The 25,394-nt window shown below is 37.5% G+C and overlaps 1 protein-coding gene across 1 annotated transcript in view; it reads right to left on the minus strand.

The window, feature by feature from the left end:
- Nucleotides 1-17,365, minus strand: part of REL (REL proto-oncogene, NF-kB subunit) — a 39,953-nt gene extending 22,588 nt beyond the window's left edge. The window contains 3 exon segments of the mRNA XM_036872346.1: nucleotides 3,697-3,845; nucleotides 6,537-6,679; nucleotides 16,676-17,365. Of these exon segments, the coding sequence (XP_036728241.1) occupies nucleotides 3,697-3,845; nucleotides 6,537-6,679; nucleotides 16,676-16,685 (302 nt within the window). The 5' untranslated portion in view covers nucleotides 16,686-17,365.
- Between the last annotated feature and the right edge of the window lie 8,029 nt (nucleotides 17,366-25,394).

Consider the following 25,394-nt stretch of genomic DNA (forward strand, 5'->3'; position numbering starts at 1 on the left):
ACCTCAGCCTCTCCACTCCACGGACATCTGGTTTTTGACTTCAAATGACTTCACTGCCAGCAGCAGTGGAATATGTTTTGTGCCTTATCATATGAAGTTATAATAATCATTCATCATAAGAAAGCATCAAACTACATAGTTTTTTCATTAGAAAGATATTTCATACTAACAATAATATTTAACAAAAGTTTCAAAATGTCATTTATGGAAAATTTCTCAACTGCTACAAATATTACTAATTTGCATATGTGTAGTACAGATGATGGTGGGGGGAACTCCCCTACCACCACCAGTCATACTTGTTCCCACATGGAAAAACCATGACATCATTAAAGTTGGGTGGGTGTGAATAAGGAAGCAAAACTTGGTTATACTAACATTACTGTTTGTTCAAACTTGACATGGCCCTTTGCACCAGGAGGTCGCTTGCCTTGTTTGCCCCCTCCATGCGTTGTTGTCTTATTGTTCATGCTCTTCACATTCACCACACCTGCGATTTTGTTAGCACCTAAAATATCTTTAACATTTCCTTCTTCTGCCTCCAATAATTAAAAAGTAAATCTTGAACTTGTAATCCTTTCTTGAAACCTTGAAACCATGATTGTCTTCCTCAAAAGTATTGCACTTCTTTGAAAGATTCTTAGGTTGGTTCTCACTTTTTCTTTGACAAAAGATTTTAAAGAACTCTTTGTTTTTATATATTTATACACTACTTGATAGTTTCATCTGAATAATCATATTTGACTCCTATTCACACACTGAAATTCTCACATGAGGAAACCAAGGATCACAGAGATTATATGAATCAATTTCTCATTCATTCATAGTCATTCAACAAGTTCTGGGGTTCCTACTATGTACCAAAAACTCTGGTAAGTAATGGGAGTATACAATCCCTCCTCTCATGGAGCTTACAGTCTAGAGCAGGGTTTGGCAAACTATAGCCCATGGACTAAATCTGGCCCACCACCTGTTCTTGTAAATAAAGTTTTACTCGAACAAACTGATTTGTTGGCATATTATCTACAGGTACTTTCGTGCCACAACAGCAGAGTTGAGCAGGTACAGCAGAGACCACAGGGCCTGCAAAGCCTAAAATATTTACTATCTGGTCCTTACAGAAAAAGTTTGCTGAAACTTTTTTTCTAGTGAAACAGATATGAAGTAATCACACACCAAGATGCTAAACTGAAATCATGACAAGTTTTATAAAGGAGATACACATGATGTCACGGGAACCTATGATGGCAGAGTTGATCAATTAGTATGTTGGTGATGGAGTCATTGAGAGAAGTGGATAGATTCAAGACCTATTTAGGAGGTACCTGTTAGTGAATTCAACGTGTGCACCTCTGTGAGGAGGTGTCAAGGATGACACCTATGTTTGCTTTTATAGCAACTAGTAAAACAAGGTACACTGGAAGACCAATTCTGAGAGGAAAGAGGTATATATGATCAGAGTAAGATCATGGTTTGGAGCATATTCTATTTGAGGTGCTTTTGAGCTATTTAAGAGAATATGTCAAAAAGGCAATCACCCTTATTACCATTCCCTACTGAAAGAAACCAGGGATCCTTAGAAAAAACTGAAGATTTCAAGGCTTGGGCAAGAAAAGTACAAGTAAGTCTTGAACACTTCGCTGTGTCAGAAAGTAAAGAAGTGCTCGAAGAAAGATGGGGACATGTCAAAAGGACACAGGAAACAGTCTGAAGGGGCTTGCATTGGTCAAGTTTGGGTCAATTTGAAAATCAAAATAATAGTGCTAGTAATGGACTAGCATTCAATTATAATACACTGAATAAAAGAATCCATGAGTCTATAGTGGTAGTTTTTCAACTGAGGTAGGGGAAGATGGAAAAGTTTTTCTTTACAATAGAATGCCAATTAATATCACCAATGGGAAAAAACTAATATCGCATCTCCTAAAACATTATTTTGAGAACAATTCAGCATCACCTCTGTAGGTTTCTCATCCAAACTATTTCATGTTAACATGAAATTATTATTCATGGTAACATGGACATAATCATGAGCAACCATTCAGACTAATCCACATTGAACAACATTCTTCAAAACAACCTAAACTCTTCAAAAATGTTAATGTCATGAAAGACCAACAAAGGCCAAGAAACTGTTCTAAATTAAAGGAGACTAAATAAGCATGACACCTAAAAATAATGTATGATCCTTAACAGGATCTTGGATTGAGGGGAAAGGTAGGACAGCCCTAACAGGCATTATTGGGCATCACTGGACATAATTAAGGTAGTCCAAAAATTTAACTGCCTGTAACTAGGATTGAGAAAGAACAGTCAGAGAAGTAAGAAGTACAACAGGAGAGTTTGTTCTCACTAAATCAGAAATCAAGGAATAATAATGTTCCAATAAAGGAGTAATCTACAATGTAAAATGCTATTGGGAGGTCAAATAATATAAACAGGAAATACTTCTTGCCAAGTTTGTATAACTAGATAGTTTATGTTTTGTGTTGTTACTGAAAGAGGAATATTTTAAAAGTATACTTTCTAAATGGTTACTGCTAGTATTTAAGGAGGCTACTAATCTTTTCCTATTGCAACTGGTTTCATTTTTCCTCAAAGGCAACACATGTTCGTTACAAAAAATGAATTATAAAATAAACACCAGTTAAAAGAACATAAAACCCCACAATTCTTTCCACCCAGAGACAACTACTATCAATACCTTAGTGTTTATACTACTATGTATATGTACGTTTACTTTTGAAAAAATTATTTATCACGTACACCTGAAACTAAAACAACATTGTTAATCAACGATACTCCAATATAAAATGAAAATTTTAAAAAGTATTTATCACACATTGTTTTAAAGCCCTATTTTATTTATCTAAATATTGGGAATATCATTCTATACAAAGACATATATGCAAGGTTATTTTTAAGGCTACATAGGAGTACACTGCATGGATATACCAGTTTATTTAACTAATCCCCCTTTGTTTATTATCTGGATTGCTTCTAACTTTTTGCCATCACAAACAAAGCTTCAATGAACATCGTTATAGCTAAGTTTCTGAACATGCTTAATTAGAAATTATTTCCTCAGGATAAATTCCTAGAAATAGAATTGCTAGTTCAAGAGACATTCATATTTTTCAGGCTTTTGCTATGTAGTTGTTAAAGTGCCTACCGGAAAGATTATATTTATTTACACTCTCACCAATAGGATGAATGGATCCATCCAGCAGCCTCAAACACAAAGTATTACATACTTTTAAAAAATCTTAGAACTATTGCTGTATGTTAATTTTATAACTGCCCTTTTCAAATAATAATTCCAGTTTTCCAGTTGATTTTCTCACATCTGGCAATTTTTAAGTTAACTATCAATGAAAAGAGAGTAAAAATTTATGAAACAAAATCTTTCATAAGTTGTTCAAACTAAGAAAGAAAATCGCAGCATAAAATAAGTTTGTTTACTTTTAGTTACAATAAAGAAGTATTCCTGCTACCATGATGGGCTGTGTCTACTAATAAAGAATGAAAGGGTAGTTCCAATGCAAATGATAAGAAAATGTACATGTATACTAAATAGAAGTACAGTGAGGAATTAGTTTATTCTGCTAAAAAATAACAGAGGTACATGGATAGGAATCAAGAGCATTCATTCTATGCTTATTCTATTCCTAAAAATGTCTGTGACTGTGTACTTACAACAAAGGTCTACGTTCTTGTCCAAATTCTGCTTCATAGTAGCCATCTCTGCAGTCTTTTCCTACTAAATCATGAGGATGAGGTTTATATGGGTCATTCTTTGTTACTAATGTAATTCTCACTTTTCCTTTTCCATAGTAGTTCATAATCTGAAAAGGGGGGAAATTAAATATATGATCCATAAATACGTCTCATTAAGAACTGATCTACAAAATGAGAGTTCAATTTATATAATATAGTTAGCCCTAAATAAAGTCCAATTGACTGGCAACTGCAGTTTGGATGAAACTTTACAGAGAATACCAGTAGAGAAGAATTTACCTCTCAGTTCCTTGGCATATTATTTTGTGCCCTAATTCAATTGGTCATATCATCTGATTTTTGCTTATTTTCCTTTGAAAACAAGTAAAATTACACCAAAATATTATCACAGAGCATGAGGAAATTCTAAGATGTTGAGTCACTGAATGCCATGCTCTTATATTCATTGTCATACCATAAACATCCCTTCAAAGTATATATTTAGGGCTTCCCTGGTGGCACAGTGGCTAAGAATCCACCTGCCAATGCAGGGGACACGGGTTGGAGCCCTGGTCCGGGAAGATCCCACATGCCACGGAGCAACTAAGCCCGTGCGCCACAACTACTGAGCCTGTGCTCTAGAGCCCACAAGATACAACTACTGAGCCCGCGTGCTGCAACTACTGAAGCCGGTGCGCCTAGAGCCTGTGCTCCACAACAAGAGAAGCCACGGCAATAAGATGCCCACGCACCGCAACAAAGAGTAGCCCCCACTCGCCGCAACTAGAGAAAGCCCGCGCGCAGCAACGAAGACCCAATGCAGCCAAAAAACGAAAAAGCATATATTTAAACCATAATGGAAATGATAGCACACAAATATGATCATTTTACTTAATACATTACATTTCATTTCACAAAAATATTTGTTAATCAGTAAGCATACTGCAAGTGTTCACTGTATAACAGGCAATAAATCAAGTTGAGTTTTGCAAAATTAAGTTTTCGCACAGAACACTGAGAAAGAAGAGAAGAGTTAAACATGGGAGAGGAAGGAAGCATGTGGGGATGAGCTAATGTTCAGGTTGGAAGCTAGCAAATTTGCAAGCACAAATGGCAAGGCAGTTAAGTAAGAATAGGTGGTTTCACAGGTAAAAGGGCATTAAAATCCATAATTTTGAATTTAAACTTAATTTGAACAGTAACCAGAAAGTATTTATTGCCTTTCTGAATAAAAGAGAAGGTAACAACTTAAATGTGTAAGGTTGGGAATTCCCTGGTGGTCCAGTGGTTAGGATTCCGTGCTTCCATTGCAGGGTCACAGGTTCGATCCCTGGTTGGGGAACTAAGATCCCGCAAGCCGTGTGGTGCAGCCAAAAAAAAAAGAAAAAAAGAAAAAAAGCATAAGGTAGGCTAATGTAGAACTCAAGCTGCAAAGTTGTTTAGAACGTACTGGAATGGTAAGGATATAGATCTTAGAAATATTAAAGAGAATGTATAGAATAAGCTGAATTATGGAGAAGAGTTAAAATTCGCTCTTAAAGGAATAGAAGATTACTGTTTTCTTATTTACCTTTTATTAGCACCTCTCCCATTTTAACATTATATAAAAAGACTTAGATCTAACTCAAATCCATATTGCTAACAAAAAAATGTGATAGAAGATTGGAATTTGTAATTCAATATGTAATTCTGCCATTGGCTTGTTATATAACTTAGCATTTCCTTTAAGTTCAATAGAGTAAACTCTGTAACTAATCTAGTTATAAAATAGTGAATTCAGATCTGCTGATGAAACATTGAATAACACTTTTCAAAAATCCACTCTGCCATTAAGGTTTTAAATTGGCATTTAAAGAATAAAAAAAACAATCATTAAAAACTGAAGGAAATGTATATAAAATACAAATATAGTATAGTTTATAATTATAGTATATTACCAAAGTCAAACTGCTTTAAAAATGTATGCTAATATGAAAAAACTATATTTAAAAAGTGGCGGGGGCTTCCCTGGTGGCACAGTGGTTGAGAGTCTGCCTGCCAATGCAGGGGACACGGGCTCGAGTCCTGGTCTGGGAGGATCCCACATGCCACGGAGCAACTAGGCCCGTGAGCCACAACTACTGAGCCTGCGCGTCTGGAGCCTGTGCTCCGCAACAAGAGAGGCCGCGACAGTGAGAGGCCCGCGCACCGCGATGAAGAGTGGCCCCCGCTTGCCACAACTAGAGAAAGCCCTCGCGCAGAAACGAAGACCCAACACAGCCATAAAAATTAATTAACACAGCCATAAAAGTTAATTAATAAAAAAAAAAAAAGTGGCAGTATTTCAAATCAGTTAAAGCAACCCAGAGTATCAGGGATAGGCAATAAAGGTAAGGGGGAAAAAAAGACAAAAATGTTCTCTTTTTACATAGACCCTAGATTAACCAAGTGACTGCAGGAAGAATTCTAATTGAATTCCCAAATGCATGTTTTCAATCTACAGAACAATTCTGATCACCTCTGGAAGGAGAGAATGCTTTTTCCTCATTAGCTTTTTGTTCCATAAAAGGGATCATCATCCAAGAGCTGCCAGTGTATACTAAGCACTGGGAATCACTCTACTTAGATTAACACACAATGTATCCACAGGGATGAAGAATCCATGCTGTACTTAAGAAATGTCCCTAGAATTCTATGCAGTATAGATCAATTAAAAAGAAGAAAAAGGAAGAAAAAGCTGGTGGAGATCACTGTGAAGAAGCTGGGTCTTTAACATAGTTGCTGTAGCTAAAATATGAAGCAACTAAGAGACACACACACACAGGAGAATGGTCTATTACCTGGATAGATGGGTACGTTCGGTTGTTGTCTGTGCTGTGCTCCCCTGGAATGCTGCCTGCTGATCGCCCTTCACATTTGTATCTAAAACGCATTCCCCTCTGCCTGGGTTGTTCAATTATCTCTATACATGGGTTATATCCACCTGAAAATTTTAAAAGGGGGGAGGGTGAGATTACAATAGAAATGATAATGGATTTTAACCGTTTTGTTTTTTATAAAACAGTAGACTAAAAAATTTTCCCTCTCAATATTAAATTACAAGGTTGAAATGTAATTATCAAAGATTGGGTGGTAAAGACACTCTTCTCTCTCATTCAAATTGAGCTCCCGTACAGTGTAAACACAAGTCATTCAAATCATATTTACTGGTTAGCACTTTATCGTTTAATATCTATAACTAATGCCAGAGTGAAGTTCTGTGATAACCACTTCAGAGATACCCACTTACATGAGACCAAGCAGAAGGGTTTTCCCCCAAAATTCTCCCAGAAGGGTCAAGAAGATAGTCTTCAGAAGTACAATATTATATTCCAAAAGTGACTTTGCTTGATTTTACATTAGACTTAACAGTGGACTAAAAGACTGTTCATTGAAAATGAAAATGTATTTAAATCCTTGCAGAAGGAAATGTTAAGTTTTTTATATCTCCATTGGAATCTTAAAGGACTTATACATAGTAGAGCAAAACAAGTTCCAGAAGGGACTTTACACTCAAAAGAATTTTCAGTCAGTCCCACCTGAAGTATAAGACACAACAGAAGAAAAGAAAATAATTATTTACTTTCTATAACAAATGTAATTCAAAATATGTACCTTTAGAATCAATACTGATACACAGAACAACATGGATGAATCTCAAAATAAATATGCTGAGTGAAAGAAGCCAGATCAAAAGTGTACATACTGTTATGATTCCATTTATATAAAACTCTAGAATATGTAAACTAATCTATAATGATAGAAAGCAGATCACTGGTTGCCTAAGCATAGGGGTGTGGAGTGGATGGGGAACTTTGGGGAATGACAGACATGTTAATTACTTGATTGTGGTGATGATCTCAAAATTGTATAAATATGTCAAAAGTTATAAAATTGCATACTTTAAACAACATGTGCAATTTATTGTACATTAGTTATATGTCAATAAAGCTGTCTAAAACATATGCACTTTTGCCCCCTCTTATTATCCAAATCAAGGAAATGACATTTAATAAAGACACTCAAGTGTGCTTACAAGTAGGGTACTTAGCAACGTATCTTTATTTCAGGGGTATAAAGATGTCTTCCACTAAAAAGACCCCCAAATCAAAAACCAGAACCCCCCAAAAAACCCTCCCTCAATCAGTTTAGTGATTTCTAAATTCCCACAATTAAGATATCCATTTATTTGACTAAAGGCTTATCCTCTGTTATGATGCAAGCAAATCTTCAGAAAGGGTAACACAGTGGGTATTATCAGTGCAGTATGGGGAAGAGGCCTTTTGAGTACTACTCAGCCACATCTTAACATTGAAGACCCTGGAAATATCATATCTCTTAAGTTTCCTACTCTATAAAATGGAGATAATAACAACAGCACCTACCACATAGGGTTGCTGTATTAGAGATAACATGTGTTAGGTTCTTACCAAGTGTCAGGCATATAACAAATATTCAGTAAATGGTCTATTATTATTTTGAATGCTTTCTTGAAAACAATGATTTATAGTAATACCATGACAGTATATATACAACTGCTTCTTTCAAGGATCTTACAGAATAGTGAGGCAAACAACACAAATTATTAGACTATAGAGGAAGCAACAAAATTTTGTTTATGCTAACAAAATTCTGCATAAAATTGTAATAAGAGCAAAAGAGTCAGGAAAGCCTAACTATGTCAAAGGACAAAAAGAGGTACTGAAGCAAAAGGATGGGGAGGGGGAAGGGAGAAAGGCAGGCATTCTAGAGAAAGGGAAGAGTGTGTCCAAAGGTGGAGGCACAGAAAAAAAGAGCTAAAGAATCACAATACAGCCCCAATGGAAATGAAGTACACTTCCACCCTTAGAAAGAGAACCAAAGCCAGAGTACATTTGGAGATTTGGATTTCATTCTATGAGTGACAGAGAATCAATGAAAGGTTTTATGCAGGGGAATCACATGATCTGATTGACATTTTAGAGTAAGAATTCTGGTGGCAGTGACAGATTAAAAAGAAAAGAGAAAGCAAGGTGATCAGTTTAGCAAGGTGATCAGAGGCTGTTACAGTAATGTGGGCAATGATGAGAGTATTTCTGAAATTTGGTAGTGATAATAGGAATGAAGGATTATTTAAAAGATAATATTGACAGTACTTGGTGACTGAACGAACATTAGGGTTAAGAGAAAGTAAAGAATCATTGATGGCTCCATATTTTCTACTTTGTGTTACTAAGTAAAGTATTACTGGTATCCTTAATTTTATTCTGTTTGGTTTAGACTCCCTGCGCTTGAATTTACTACTTATTTGTTTATTCAAAAGACAGAGCCAGGGAAAATTGACTTTAACCTAATCAAGTTAATAATACTTATTTCAATTTTACTGAAAAATGTAATGCATGCAGATGAGTATTTCAATTTTGCATCCTTGGGAGGGATAAACTGGGAGATTGGGATTGACATATACACACTACTATATATGAAATAGATAACAAATAAGAATCTACTCTATAGGACTTCTCTGGTGGTCCAGTGGTTAAGAATCTGCCTGCCAATGCAGGGAACACAGGTTCGATCCCTGGTCTGGGAAGATCCCACATGCTGCGGGGCAACTACTGAGCCTGTGCTCTAGAGCCTGTGTGCCGCAACTACTGAGCCCACACGCCACAACTACTGAAGCCTGCGCCCTCTGGGGCCCATGTGCCGCAACTACTGAAGCCCTCACGCCTAGAGCCTGTGCTCTGCAACAAGAGAAGCCACTGCAATGAGAAGCCCGTGCACTGCAAGAAGAGTAGCCCCCGCTCGCCGCAACTAGAGAAAGCCCATGCGCAGCAACAAAGACCCAGCGCAGCCAAAAAAAAAAGAACCTACTGTATAGCACAGGGAACTCTACTCAATACTCTGTAATGACTTATATGAGAAAAGAATCTAAAAAAGAGTGGATATATATTTGTATATATATGTATATATATATGATTCACTTTGCTGGTACAAGAGAAACTAACACAACATTGTAAGTGAACTATACTCTAATAAAAATTAATTAAAAAAGACAAAAAATTTCACAACCTTATATATCCTTGTATATTTCAAATAATCAAATTCACATTTCAGTTTCAAATATTTCACATCCTTATACATCCTTGTAGGAGTATTTAAAAGAAAGTACATTTTCCTCTGAAAACGAAGTTCAAAATACTCAACAGTATTTTTTAAGTAATATCTTAAATCATCCTTGTGGTTGAACTAAAGGTCAAATAAATCCCTGCCCACTGCTTATTTAAAGGTGTCTTAGTGGGAAGTTGATATAGAATGACATCACTAATGGTAAGTGGCTAACTTTTGAGGCAGGAGTGTGAATAAAAGTGCTAGGCTTAAAGTGAGCACTCAAATATTTCATTGGTTATACAACACTTCCTTAAACTAGAAAGTGTGTTTAAGAAAAAAGTCTGGAGGCAAGAGAACAGAAAAGCAGTTGTTGAAAGATTAAATAAAACATTTTTTAAAGAGTTTTAAATTCTAAAAATGACAAATATTAGTTATAACATCAAGTACTTAAAAAAACTCTTGAACTCTATTCTTTCTATGGTAGAAGCTCTTTATTGGTAAAAAGTCTAACAACCAGAGTTTACTGTAATATTCTCCATTCCCCAGCTGGAAATAATCTTCCCCTCCTCTAAACTATCACAGCGTTTTGTTTATGGCAATTATTGCAAATAACTGTAAGTTAGGGAAGACTCACTGTTTTATTTCTTCTTGAAAAAAAAGCTACTTGTTTTATTTCTTCAAACAACTTGTTTTATTTCTTCAAGCTACCTAAAGGCAGGAATTGTGTCCTACTCATCAGTGCCTTGCACAGATATTCAGTAAATATCTGTGGAATGAATGACTGAAAATCTAAAGATCTTTTTGTTTGTGTACATTATGCAAACATTGAAAGACTATATTAATAATTATTCAGATTTTCCTTATTAGGTTGTACTACTAAGGAAAAAAACAGTGCTTTGTAAGTACTAAACTCGCTACACCTTCATACTCCTCATACCTATTCATATTCTAATTTCTTTATCTGTATTTATAATTTAAAAAAAACTTCCCAGCTGTAAATCATTTATAATATCATGCATCAGTACAGTGTATCATTTACTTCCTTCCTCAGTACCCTGTTCTGAAGTGCCATCCTTCCTGAAGATAAAAAGTGGTGAAATGCAATCATCTATGGAGTGGAAGTTGGTAAAACATAAATCAGGGAACTGTAGAGAAAATGAGTACTCTTAACTAAGATTATCTCAAATCACTACAGTTTTGAAAATCATAGAAATGTCTTCAAAAGTTGGTTCTAAACAAGCTGATTACTGTACTTTTCTTTAACCAATATTATGCACAGCTGGGATTGACCCCTAAATTTTTAACAGTATTGTAAAATGCTCATACAGACCAGAATAACATCTGAAATATAGCCAAAATGTTTGCAAGATATATTTATGTTTTTATTTGCACTTAGGCAAGAAAGAGTGCTCTTTGAGTTTTTAAGATTAAAAAAAGAAAGTACACTGGAAAAAAAAGAAAAAAAAAGAACGTACATTGAAATAAAAGATAAAAGTGGATGATCAACTGTCAGACAGCTAGCACTGGGAACCAGCATTAATTGCACAGTGAAAAAATGTTAATTATAGTAATTAAAACACTGTTTTAAGGCACTTTAATATACATTTATCATTTGATCCTCTTAACTTTAGCCTCATAAAAACAGGACAGGAATTATTATCCCATTTTACAGTTGATAAAACTAAAGTTCAAAATTATATAAAGCTATAAGAAAAAGAAATTATGAATGACATTAGCAAATATGACAGCTGGGATCCCAGGGGGGTCAAATTCAAAGAACAAGCAGCATAAAAGCAGCTGCGGATAAAGTCACAATAACTGATATAGCAAATAAGCTAAAATAAATGCAACTTAGTTTAAGAAGATAATGCATCTTGGCACAGGCAAGTGAGTATTTAGATCCAATGAAATTCCTGAAACAAAGTTCATATTGGGGCTATATATCAGAATCACCTAGGTAGCTTTTTCAAAAAACATACATGTCCTGACCCCACCTGAGATCTGCTGAATAGAGATAGAAATCCATCTAAAGCCCAGACTTGTTTCTGAAAAAAACTTTCCAAGCAATTTGAACACACTCTTGATTAAGAACCATTGCCCTAAAACATAAAGAAGTGGCAACAACAACGCACATATCTGGAGAAGCAACCCCAAAATTCATGTACAAGGATGAGCCAGGTGATGGATAGACTAGGTGGAGGAATTCTGACTACCTGTAACTCTCTCCCACTCTAAAAAGCTTACCCAAATGCAAGCAAGAGAAAAAAAGCACTATTACAGAAATAGCCTTCAACTGCACTGATATTTAAAATAAATCTTTTACAAAATTAATATTTTAACTATCATCAGTAACACTTCTTACAAGACAGCATGCCAATGTGTGAACACCACAGTTTTGAATAACTGACTAGAGACTGAATCTCATTCACTGAAGTACAGGATAACAGATTGCCTGAGACCCAAAGGAGCAAATGGAGCTACCAATATATACTTTTCTAAATATCACCTCTACTCACTTTGGAGAAAAAGAAAAGACCTGTTCTTCTTTCCTCAAACCCAACTGAATTATGTTGATGACCTTCTTTACCTTAAGACACAGCTGAGTATTTCCATTTCTTCCCAATTATGATAAAAATTTAGAGTTACCACTTCCTACACAGAATTGTATCCAATTAACAAAAGGGCAAGGAAAACTCAAGCCTATTCCCATAAAGACAGAAAAAGACTAACACAGAAGGTGCAAAAGAAATCAAAGGAAGGATAAGTTATATCAATCAAATTAGCAAAAGGACACATGGTTTATTTACTAAGCAATTTTTTATTTACTTTCTTCTTCAGAATGCTTACCATCATTTAAGTGGACAAAGGAGACTGCCTCCAAACATCACTGTCAACTTCTACTCCCCTAGTTTAAATATACACAAAACCACTTCAAATTATTTAAAAGTAAATGGGCATGCTTACATATTCTTGAAAGATATATTTTCTATCTAGCATCTGGTCTAGTCTATTTTTATGAAACCTTAAGGTTTTGTAAAATTCTAGAATCATCAGGATACTTAAATAGTATTAAGTGCCAAGTGTTTCTAGGATCTCCTGTTTCCTAGAGGTCTGAGTCCCAAAACAGCTCCAGTACAGAAGAAAACTAACATTTATGGGCATGCATTACCTCATTTGCTCCTATTAAGACTCTGCAGTAGTTATACCCATTTTCAAATCACAGAGTGGCAGAACTGGAATAAAAACCAACCCAGGTCCATCATGGACTAAAATCCAGGTTTACTCCAATATATCAGGCTGACTCTCTCATCTGGGCTTTAAGAATCCAAGTAAGGGAATTTGCAGATGAGTATTTGATGTATGCACCACAAGGTAAATAAAAGATGTAAAAAATTTTGGCAAAGAGATTTTACTGCTAGAGATTCCACTGCTGTTGGGGTGTGGGGTGGACGAATAAGTCCTGAAAAAAAATTTTAACTTCCAGGGTGAAAAAAGTAGAGAAACTAAATTAAAAACAGATGGCAGGGCCAAATCATCTGTCTGGATTAAGACTGTCAGATTTAAAAATAAAAATTATAGGATGCCCATTTAAATACGAATTAAACAAATAATTTTTTACTATAAGTACATCCCATGCAATTATTTGGGTCATGTGCTTACAAACACAATCATTTGCAGAAAACACAGATGAAAGAAAGATGGAATGAAAGGAAACTCTGAGTCCCTCAAATTATATTTGAGAAAGATACTACACACACCCCAGATGTTCCCAATTATGACTCATCATGATTCCTCCCTAGTCATTTCACTTGCTCATTCCCTTCACTCTATGTCTATCATATATCATCTTAATTCTTTTATACTACTGTTATCTCTACATTTTCATGTGTTGCATTTCTGAAGCAGCCTTCATGTTTATGTGTTCAGTCTTCTACTAAAAAAATAAATCACTGTCTTTACCTATCAATTCCAGCTCCAGTTTTTCATTAAAGATTAAATTGTGTCATACTACATTGATTTTTCCCCCTTACTCAAGAGAAACAGTTCTCTTGCAATTTACACTACAAAGTTGGTAAGTAGTGCGATAACAAACACAATTTCTTTGTGTACTTCCTATTATGTGACGTAGCAGAACTACACTAAAGAAAACTGTGAATATGCTATACATAAAATAGATAAGCAACAAGGATTTACCGTACAGCACAGGGAATTATACCCAATATTTTGTAATAACCCACGATGGAATATAATCTGTAAAAAAACCCGAATCACTATGCTGTACATGTGAAACTAAACAATACTGTAAATCAATTATACTCCAATTTAAAAAATAATAATTTTTAAAACTGTAAATAAAAATAAATTACCTAAATTTTAAAACATATTTTACCAAAGACAGTACTATTTATTAGTAAACAGAGCTATGCGCACACAGGAACATTTGCACTTTCTACTGGAACAATGAGAAGCTTTAAATTCAGACAAAAAAAGAGCTAATTTTATTTACATTAAACAGGACAGAATCATAAATATACAAGAGTAATGACTGTCTATGCATACCTTGGATAGGACTGAGAACATTTTTCTTAATGCCTGTCCTCATTAATTGTGTCAAAAGACTGGAACCAAGGTGTAATTTTTTTTAAAAAAAGCAATAAAGATAGCTTAATAGAACTCGAGCTGTGAAATCCTAAATAATATAATTTAATTGAACAAAATTTAGAATCATACATAAAGTCCCAGTTATTCATGGTACTTATATAATTTTATTTATGAAATAATGATCTCTTACTTTCACATTATACAGATCATATATTCAACTACAGACACCTATTTACATATTACATCCGGTGAGAAATGGTCTTAAATGCTTGGTAATCAATAAAAATACTTTTTGAGGTTTTATACAACTTTACTACAAACAGACTCTAAATTAGACAATGATAAACTAATTAAGCAAAAGTTTTGTTGTTGTTGTTGTTACTCTTTCGGTTAAATTACTGTTTCAAAACAGGATGGGAGTTTATAATTTTGTGAATCTTTTTGTCTAAGGTCTTTATGAGTGATTAAGGAAACCCAGACTTTTCCTCAGCAGTTTTCAGACAATTGAATTACAACTTAAATAACTTGTTATATTTTAAACAGTCCCATTTTAATGCAACTCCAGAAAACAGGAAAAAAAGGAAAAGAAAATTACCCTACAACTTTCCATTCCTTTAAATTTTTTCCCCTTCAATTTAGGAAATCAGTCCTCACAATAGGACAAAATATAGTGTCATTAAACAAGTTTAAATTGTATCACATTTTTAAATGATGTGGGTCTTAGGATACTCTATATAAATGGCTAATTCTTTTCTTTCTCTTTTGAAAGAATTAGGAGTATTACATTCATGCCATATATCAACAAAGTTTGGTTAAATTACCAGAAGGCTGACTTTTTTTTCTTATAATGCTGGCCCTTCTTTAACTTTCATACAAAATCTTTCTGATAATCAATAAATTAACCAAGTATTTCAAGTCACTTTGAACTTTTAATCTAAACACGGTTTGAATTTATGAATTTACAAGATTATCTGAAAGTTTAGGGTCACTTAGGTGGCTAAAGAGAAAGTTGAAATATTTTAAACTACATTTGTATTCTCACATGAAAACCACAGACAAACTGAAATCAAATGTCATGTGAACCACCCCAATTTCCTTTTCAGCCTACAGCACTAGCTATGGCTTTGTTCTGCTCAACCCTTTAAAAAAAAAAGTCCTTTATGCTTTCTACTTCCTCTTCTCCGCTACTCATCAGCCTTCTACTGAGGGTCACTGAACCAGGGAGTTGGGAGGATGCGGGTCAAGCATAAACAAGCCTCCCTCTTTAGCCTCCTAGCACAAGGTTAATCCACACTTTTAGGTCCCTCAGCCTCTGCTCACGCTGCTCCCTCTGCCGGGAAAGTGCCCCCATAAACCTTTCCAGACTTCTGTAAAGGTCCCACTCGAATGCAGTCTACCTGATTTACTTCCCTTAGATTACAGGCAGACCTGAACCATGGCTGGATGTGAGGCTCCCTCCCTAACCCTTTAAGCAGTTTCTTGGTAAACTGGTTTCCCCCAAAGCAAGAGATCCACGCATTTATTGACAAAAAATAAGTATTCACATAAGTGACAGAAAGTTGTTTTCATTCTTACTCATATTTTAAAGCACAGGAATTCTAAAAATCCTCTTTTCCCCTTCTTTCCAACAAAGGAAAACAAAACAAAACTCGACTTCTGTACCATAAATTAGAAAGTACGCACTTTACAGTAAAAATGATCCACTTTGTTGAAGCAACATTTCCACTTAAGACCTGTTAAAATACCACTGGTGATTTTTAAAGCCGCACCGCATTTTGTCCAACTGTCAGCACGACAGCGATCACCTCTTGGCAATTGATGAAATTAAACTAAAAAAGATATACCTCTCCTGAGGTCGGAAGGTTCCTCGTTCCTGTTCTAAAATGTAAAACCACCATTTCAATTTAAATCAATTTTTAAATACGGGAAATCTTCGTCCTCCTTTATTTAGATTCTTATTACTTCCCTAATCCAAAAACCAAGTCTTTGGGAAACTCTAAGGCTCCGGCTATTATAATGGAATCAAACTACAGAGCGTGACTGTGATTTCGCACGCAAACCCTGAACCAGCTTACTTTTTAAAAAGGTTGACAGTTTGCCAGAGGCGATTTTAAAGACAGAATGAGTCACAACCAAAATTGAGCGCCCGAAACCCTGAGCGGCAAGAGCCTCGGACGCGCTCCTCCCCCGCCCCCGCCGTCAGGGCCAGGCCCGCGCCCGGCCCTCGGTAGCCAGCGCCGAGAACACTCACCCGAGGCCATGGCTCCGCTCACCGCGCCGCCCCGCTCCGAGCGTCCGGACCCGAGGCCGCTGCAGTCAATCAGCCCGTCAGTCAGTCAGGCGGCCAAGGGACCTCTGCCGGCGGGATCCCCAGTCCCCCTGACCAACCCCGGGGCCTCCTCTTCCTCCTTCCCGCCCTCCTCTGGGTTTGCGGCTCACACCTTCCCACCCGCTTAATTCTCGCGCTCCGGTCACCCTGCGTTGCCCGTCCAGGGTGCAGGAGCCAGGAGGCGGAGCGCTGCTACAGCTGAGGGCAGGTCGGCCCGAGAGGCGAACAGCCCGGCGGGAGGGGGACTTCCCGCGGCTGACGTAAGCTTCTCGCAGCCGCTTCCCCCGGGCTGGGGCGGGGGCGGAGCGTCTTGCGACCGGCGCGCGTGCGTCCGCTCTCAGCGGCCCGCGCCCCGCCCCGCCCGTGCCCGTGCCCCGCCCGTGCCCCGCCCCCGCTCTCCCGGAGCCCCAGTGGGCTTGGGACCTTGTCGTGGAAGCGCGAGCGCGGGACCTTCGGGAGCGCAGGGAACGCTGGGAGCCGGGAGGTGACGGCCCCGAGCGTGCGAAAGCCGCCGGCTACTGAGAAATCCCCCTCCTCCAGGGTGTTCTTGGGCGCGTGGCTTAAAGTTCAGGAGCGGGTGGGAGGGTGCGGTGACGTCTAGAGGGCCGGCCGCCCGCGAGCACTTGGGGGCGGGCCGGGCGGCGAAGTGGGGCCCGTCCTCCCAGGCTGGGGTAAGGACAGCTGGGGTTTTCGTTGGGTGGTTCCCCCTCTTCCTGATTTCGCACATGCAAATCTCCGCCCCCGCGCCGGCGGGCGGCGCAGCGCGGGCGTCCCGGAGCGCCCTCGAGGGGAAGTGCGGAAGCTGCAGCGGCGTCTGCGCGCCTGTAATTAAGGTATTTGCATACGGGGACCCCAGCAGTCTGATCTTATCCCTTTGCATCATCTCAATTGTTCTGTTAACGTACTTTACAAACTAAAACTTTTTAAACTCGTGAGGTCTGCAGTGTGAGTTCGTTGCCTCATCACTCAGTGTGCTCAAGATTAATGACGGGGACACTGCCTTGGGGTTTGACAGAGTTACCCACGTGGAAAGGAGGACGAAAGTTTAGTATGCTAAAGGAATCTAAGTTAACTTTGTTTCCTTCATGTGTAAAGAACCTTCTTTGTGTTAGTTTAGTTACCTTATAATGTATTATTATCCTCATTTTATAGATGAGGCAGTCAGGGTTCAGAGAAGTTAAGTAACTTGTTCATACCTCAGAATGCTACTAAAAAAAAAAAAAAAAAAAAGAACAGTTTAAACTCAGGGTTTTCTGACTCCAAAAGCTCCATGCTCTTTCCACTATCCTTTACTGCGTAAAATAAGTATGGAGGGGCAATGGGAAATATCAGCCATACAAGTGCCAAAACTGGAGGACCCAGTTGGGGAATTAATTAAAAATAAACTCTCCTGCCACGCCCAAAACATCCTCTCCACAAAATATAGAAAAGTAGAAAAGAATGAAACAGTTTTATTATAGAATAAGCATTAAACCATACTGTGATGCACTAAAGAGATTGCAAAGAGAAGAAATCTCACTCGTTTATGTAATCAGACAGATGCAATCAATTACATACCTGTTGTCCTTCTCCCAAGGAAAAAAAATAGGAAGTTACATCTTGGAGCCAAAAGCCAAGGTTTAAACTCCCACAGAGACAGAGAGATGGGGCACCATCCTCCTTGATATTCACATTTCAAAGAGATAGCTCAAAGGCCCCCAAGAAAGATCTTAAGGGGGTGCAAAACTGGCAAGAAGCTTGTTTAGCTTTTTAAAAGGTGTACATACATCTCAAAGAGAGAAATCATTTATAGCTTCTATTTTTCTCAAAGAATTGCTAAATGAAAAGAGAGGGGGTAATGTTCTTTGTTATTTTTGGCACCAGGCACATTTTTAAATTTAATTATTTTAGACTTGTATTTACCCTTACAACCCCAAATGTGAGAACTATATGAATGAACTAAGCATAAATGTTTAAGAATCCAACAGGAGGATGAGAGACGAATAGGAATGGAAAATATTTTGTGTGTATTTGTTTATATTTCACCTCCAGAAATTGATTGGTTTTAGGTGCTTCTTAATAGGACACAATAATGTTTGCTTACTGAAGAGTTCTGGGCCAAACAGAATCTGTCCCAGTTGCAGGACCCCAAACTAGTCCTAAAACCACTCCAATCTATGAAATCACAAGCTGGATCTTATGAGATTTAGTCACACTACAGAATTTTGAATTCATTTTATTTTTATTTTTCAAAGACTCGCTTATTTAAACCTCCTCACTAATAGGATGGCATGTTTGTATTTATTTCCAGGGCTATTTTTATTTGTCACATGAATAAGCTATAGATTTATATTATCTCACCTTTTTAAAGGCTTTTTTGAAAATCCTTTCACTATTTTAGAAACTTGCTGAACCCTTTTTTCAAAGATCCAGTCCACATCTGAAAAGTGAAAATATTTCACTTGTGCAGGATAAACTTAATTAGAAAAAAAGGAAGATTACAAGACAAGGTGATGGATGGACTAAAAACAACAACAAATGTGAGTAGTGGCTTTTATTTTTTTTCGGACTTATGTGGGGGGAAAATAGTTTATTACTGTAAAGATGATTGGCAGCTAGTTGGTAGGGATTATAATGTAACACATGGTACTATTCCTCAAGGGCTTACAGTTTTTGATACTATTTATTCAGTCCAACAAATATATATTCTGTGCCAGGTGCTGTTTAGATTGTGGCATGAACACTAATAAGATAATCAGCTATTCCTCAATTTAAAAAAAAAAGACAAAGTCTCTGCCTTCACACAGCTCTGTCTCACATGAAAGACATCAAGCGTGTTAGCAAATAAGATCATCTAAAATACTATTATTAAACTATTTTGTTTCTTTATTGCTGTCAAGAAAATGAGGTAATGGGATAGAAAGTGACTGAGGGAGAGGGATACTCTGAGGAGGGGACATTTGAGCGGAGTCCTGAGGAATAAGAAAGAGACATCCACGGAAAGATTCAGGGAAAGAGCATTCCAGTGCGAGGAACACCAAGTGCAAAGTCCTTGAGACAGGAAAGAGCTTATGTGAGGGACTGAAACACCAGAGGGACCAAACCAAACTGAATGAGGTTGAAGAGATAAGCAGGAGCCAGATCACGTAGGGCTTTGTAGGCCATGGTGAGGAGGATGGATTTTATTCCAGGTGCACACAGGAACCTACTGGAGAGTTTTAAGCACGTGATTGATTTATGATTCCATTTCGAGATGTTTACTCTGGCTGATGTATTAAACTGCTAGGGGCACTGTATGCTAACCAGGGGCAGGAGTGAAAGCAGAGTGGCAGAGGGGCTGTTGCAGTCACCCAAGGGAGAAGTAAAAGTGGTTTGGACTTATGTTTTAGCAGAGGAGATGGTGAAAAAGGGTCATATTCAGTAAGATTTGGGTGTCAGAGCCTGAAGGACTTGCTGATGGATTGGATGCAGATGGAAGGGGAAAAAAAGGAATCAGGGATAACTCACATTTTTGGTCTGAGCAACAAGGTAAAAGGGAAGGCTGGTGAGAGAAAGGTTTGAGAGGGAAAACCAGGAGTTGTGTTTTAGACTTGTTAAGTTACAGGTGCCTATTAGATATCTGAGTAGGTAGTTGAATATATAGAACTAAGCTAAGGGGCAAGGTCAAAGTTAGAAATAAAGATGTGTGAGTCAGCAGCATTTCATTTAAAAAAAAAAAAAAAAAAAGAAGCACAGAGAAAAAAAATTAAAAAGAACCCAGGAAGGCTGGTAGAAAAGAAGGGGCTGCCAGTGAAAGAAGAGGAAAACCAAGAGACTGTTTCAAAAAGAATGGAAGTGGTCAGCTGTGTTAAATGATGCTGAGAGACTGCAAAAGATGAGAATAAAGAAATGACCTTGGATTTGGCGAGATGAAGGTCATCTTGATGAGAGTCATGTCAGTGGAATGGTGGGAATGAAAGCTGAATTGGAGGAGGTTGAGAAGAGAATGATGGAAAGGATGAGTATATACAACTCTTTGAAGACTGTTAAAGGAAACAAATGGGGCAATAGCTGGAGGGGGATGTGAGGTTGTCTTAGGCTAAGGGCTGTCGCTACCACCTCCATCTCAACAGGTTAACACAAAGGTTATTTATCACTTGAGTCACAATCCAATGTGAGTTGAGTGGCTTTCTTCCAGAAGTAATTCAGGAGCCTAGATGCCTTCTATCTTGTAGCACCAACATGTGGATTTGAAAGTCATCTTGGAAAAGGAAAGAGGGTAGAGAATCACGAATGGGAGATTTTTTTTTTTTTTTTTTTTTGGCTGCGTTGGGCCTTCGTTTCTGTGCGAGGGCTTTCTCTAGTTGCGGCAAGCGGGGGCCACTCTTCATCGCGGTGCGTGGGCCTCTCACTATCGCGGCCTCTCTTGTTGTGGAACATAGGCTCCAGACGTGCAGGCTCAGTAGCTGTGGCTCACGGGCCGAGTTGCTCCGCGGCATGTGGATCCTCCCAGACCAGGGCTCGAACCCGTGTCCCCTGCATTGGCAGGCGGATTCTCAACCACTGTGCCACCAGGGAAGCCCACGAATGGGAGATTTTTATGCGCCAGACCTGAAAGTGGAATACATTCCTTCTGGTCACAGTCTGTTTTCCGTATGGCCTCCACAAGGGGGCTGAGAAATACAATTTGAGAAATGGAATTTAAATATGTGCTGTAGAAGTAGAGAAGAAATTGGATATGAGTAATTACCAGCAGTCTCTGGTACTGCAGTTTTGTTTTGTTTATAGAGGGTCAGATTAAGGCATGTTTGTAAAAGATAAGACTGACTCACTAGTGAAGGAGAAATTGGTGATGATTGAGAGGAAGGGAGTAATGAGTAAAGGAGAAAGAATGAAATCTAAAGCACAGGTTATAGGATTGGCCATAGATTGGAATGGGGACACTTCCTCTGTGGTAACAAGAAGGAAAGTAGAACCTGGTAGACCTGGTGGTATAGAGATGAAGTAAGTAGTCAGTCAAATTGCATTTTTTTTTTCAGTGAAGTATGAGGTATGAGGTTATGTTCAGCTGAGAGTGGAGGGCAACAAGCAAGAGGAGAAGCTGAAAATGCAGTCTGTGAGAGTGGAACATTAGATGTGTCTGGCTGTACTGAATGATCATTTGAAATTTGTGGTCATAAGTATAATGTCAGACCAGTACACAGTATTTCTTGTGTGGTTTTTAACCCAGGGGATATCAATGGGTTTATTTTTGAAAAAGAAGACAAAGAACTTGGAAAATTTAAGTCTGAATGGGAATATGAGGGAGGAATGTTAAGTACTTCTCAGCTCACACACACTCCCTGGGTGATGTCACCCATTGCCATGATTTTACCTATGGTCCCAGGACCATATATCCAGCCTGGATCTTTGCATGGCTTTCAGACCTGTATATCCAGTTGTCTGTTAGGAAACTCATAGACATCCCAGACTCTACCAACACAGCATCTCCTCTTCCAAGTTTACTCTTATTCCCATATTCCTTGTACCACCATCTACCCAGACACAAGTTAGAAAGTTGGGAGCCATCTTTGGCTCTCTCTCTAATCATCCCCTACCTAACCCACAATGTCCCATCATCAAGTCCTGCTGATTTTACCAGTCCAGTATGAATCCATTGCTTCTCCATCTTAACTGCCATTGTCCTTGTTCAAATCTTCATCGTATCTCACCTGAACTACTGGAATGGACTTCTAACTATTATGCCTGTCTATACTTTTGTCCCATTTGAAAGCCACTCAATCATATTCAAACCCATTGCTGCTTGACTCCTCTGGACAAATGCACATCAGACCATACCACTCTTGTGCTTTAAGGCCATCCATTAGCCTTAGATCCAAACTTGGACATGGCTGACAAGTTCCCCCATAATCTGGCCTCTGTCCATTTCTTTAGCCTCATCTTCTGCCCTCCACACCTTGCACTTCACACCTCACTGAACTGCTTCATAGCTTCTCATATTCCATGAGCCATGCCGTTTCTTGTCTTTCTGCCCTGTTCATGCTTTCCTTTCTGCCTAGAATGCTCCTTCCCAGAGACATGCCATGTTTGTGGTTTGAAAGACTCAGTATTGTTTAAATGTCAGTTCTCTCCAAATTAATCTATAGATTTAATGGGTCCCAGTCAAAAACCCAGCATATGTGGTGTTATGAGTTCTGATTTCTGCAATTAAAATCGTTCTGTAGAAGGTGTGATCATTTAAAAATACAAATGTGTCTTGTCATTCTGTAGCCTTTCCTATTACCCAACATTTACTGAACACAGTAAACAGCCAAGCATTCTATTTATTAGAGGCTAGTGATAAGGGCAGGTGATACAAAGATGAATCACATAATCTCTCAGGGAGTTTCTAGACTAATAGAATTGCATTATTAGACAGTTTGAAGCATGTAATCCTAGGCAATCACATTGAGGCACAGTGCCATCGCTTCAGGAGTTAATAGGCTCCATATCTGGCTTCTCTTTTTGGTCTAACAAAGTCTTTTTCTGGTGTATGGGGTGATCCTTAGTCTCTTAAATCATTAAGTTGCTTGACAAGATTCTTGGATCTGGAGAGACTGGGTATAGGGCCGTATAAGAAAAATGCATTCATTTGATATCATATTTAGGGGTGTAAGGTCAGGTAGGAATTTTTACTTAGAAAAAAATGTAAGGCAGATTCCTAATTTGTCATAAAATGGATCCCTTCTTCGCCTAGAGTTTTGGAAAGCTGTGATTTTAGGCAGCATGGACCAATAGGATTTTCTTGCTCCTTTGAGCACAAGTTTTGTAGCTTTTGCTATTTTGTCAGAACATTCTTTGGCCTGTGTGTAGTAGAGAAGTTCCCAAACTTTGGTGAGAACAAATCTTCCTGATAATATTGAGATCTGTACCTTTAAGAAGAAATTTGATTACTTGTGCTTGGTTCTGTTTCTCTCCCCTTTTCTGTCACTCTTCATTCCTTCCATTGATAAAGCTAAATATGTAGAAACAAACGTTGACAGCCACACAAATACTTAGGTTAAGTGCTTTTAAACCAATGGTACAGTATGAAAGAAACTTCGTGGCAATTTTCTGTTGTACAGAATTAATTAGAACTGACCTGTGGGGGATTTATATCCAACCACCTTTCAGAATCCCTTTTCTTCCTTTTGCCCACACTCCTAGCACAATGTGTGGAACACAGTAGATTCTTAATAAATGTTTGTTGAATGTTGCATTCTGCATCTTCCTGAAATAATAGAACTGTCAATAGTTATTTAACAGTAAAATGTTTTAAAAACTTATTTGGAAATTAAGATGTAAGAGATTAGTGCACCAAAGGCAAATCTCATCTCTTAATTGCTTAAAATTGATTATTTCAAATCTTCTTTAATTGAAACTCTTCTGAAGGCTGGAATTTTAAAATTATACCCTTTGTTCAGACCAGCCTCTGAACAAATTAAGGCAATTAAGATAGCATTAAATTTTTGATGAAAAGTTGGCATTTTCTGTATATTAAGATTAGATATTAGCAACTGAAGTTTCTGTGGGTAAGACTTAACTAAAGCTTCCAACATTAATAATACAAAACTGTCATGAATTTGCAATAAAATTTTCTTGGACATTTTTTCCATTGAGGTGAAAGAGTCCATGTAGCCATGCCTCAAAGCCAGTTTACTCACCTAGTACTTCCTTAATAATCCATTGGTAGTTAGTTGTGAAGCAGTTTAACATTTAAGTTTAATTCTTTTTTACTAGTTTTCTGATTTATAAATACTAATTTCTTGGAAAATTTGAAAATTTCCAAAAAGTAAAAAATTCAGTATCTTGTTTTCCCACTATACAGAGATAACTGCAGTTAAATGTTTGGTGCATTTTCTTCCAGTCTTTTTTTTTCAATGTATAAATATTAAAATTATTTCATAGTTGAGATCATGCTGCATATATGGTACTGTATCTTGCTTTTTTCATTTTAACATCATGAGCATTTTCCCCATGGCATTACAACTGTCTTTGAAAAATTGGAAAAAAACAAACAAACACATTTTTTGTTGGAATTGACAAGGTAATTTTTAAATATATCTAGGAATACCAAAGTCCTAGAATAGCCAAGCCAATATTGAAAAATAAAGATGGAGAATGTACCTTACCAGATAGCCAAATTTATTATAAAACTACAGAAATTAAGATAGTGTGATATTGGCATAGTTTTAGACAAATAGAACAATGGGCTAGGTTAGAAAATCCAGAAACAGACCCATACATATACAGTCACTTGTTACAACAGTCTCCACTGCAGTTCTGTGGGGGAAAAGGAGGTCTTTTCATTAACTGGTGCTGGGACAAATTTGTCATCTATATGGAAAATAATGAAACCTGACCCCAAACTTATACCGTACCTAAAATATTATTTTAAATGGATCATAGACCTCCATGTGAAAAGTAAAATAATTAACCTTCTAGAAGAAAACATAGGAGAATACCTTCATAACCTTGGGATAAGCAAAGACTTGCTGAACATTACACAAAAAGTGCTAACTAGCAAAGAAAAGATAGATAAATTGGACTTAATTAAAATTAACTAAGAAATGCCACTAAGATAACGAAGAGGCAAGCCACATACTGGGAGAAGATACTTGCAATACATACATCTGATAAAGAACTCTATGGTATCCCTGAAGAT

Source organism: Balaenoptera musculus, chromosome 13 (assembly GCF_009873245.2).
Source record: "Balaenoptera musculus isolate JJ_BM4_2016_0621 chromosome 13, mBalMus1.pri.v3, whole genome shotgun sequence".
Classification (NCBI taxonomy): domain Eukaryota; kingdom Metazoa; phylum Chordata; class Mammalia; order Artiodactyla; family Balaenopteridae; genus Balaenoptera; species Balaenoptera musculus.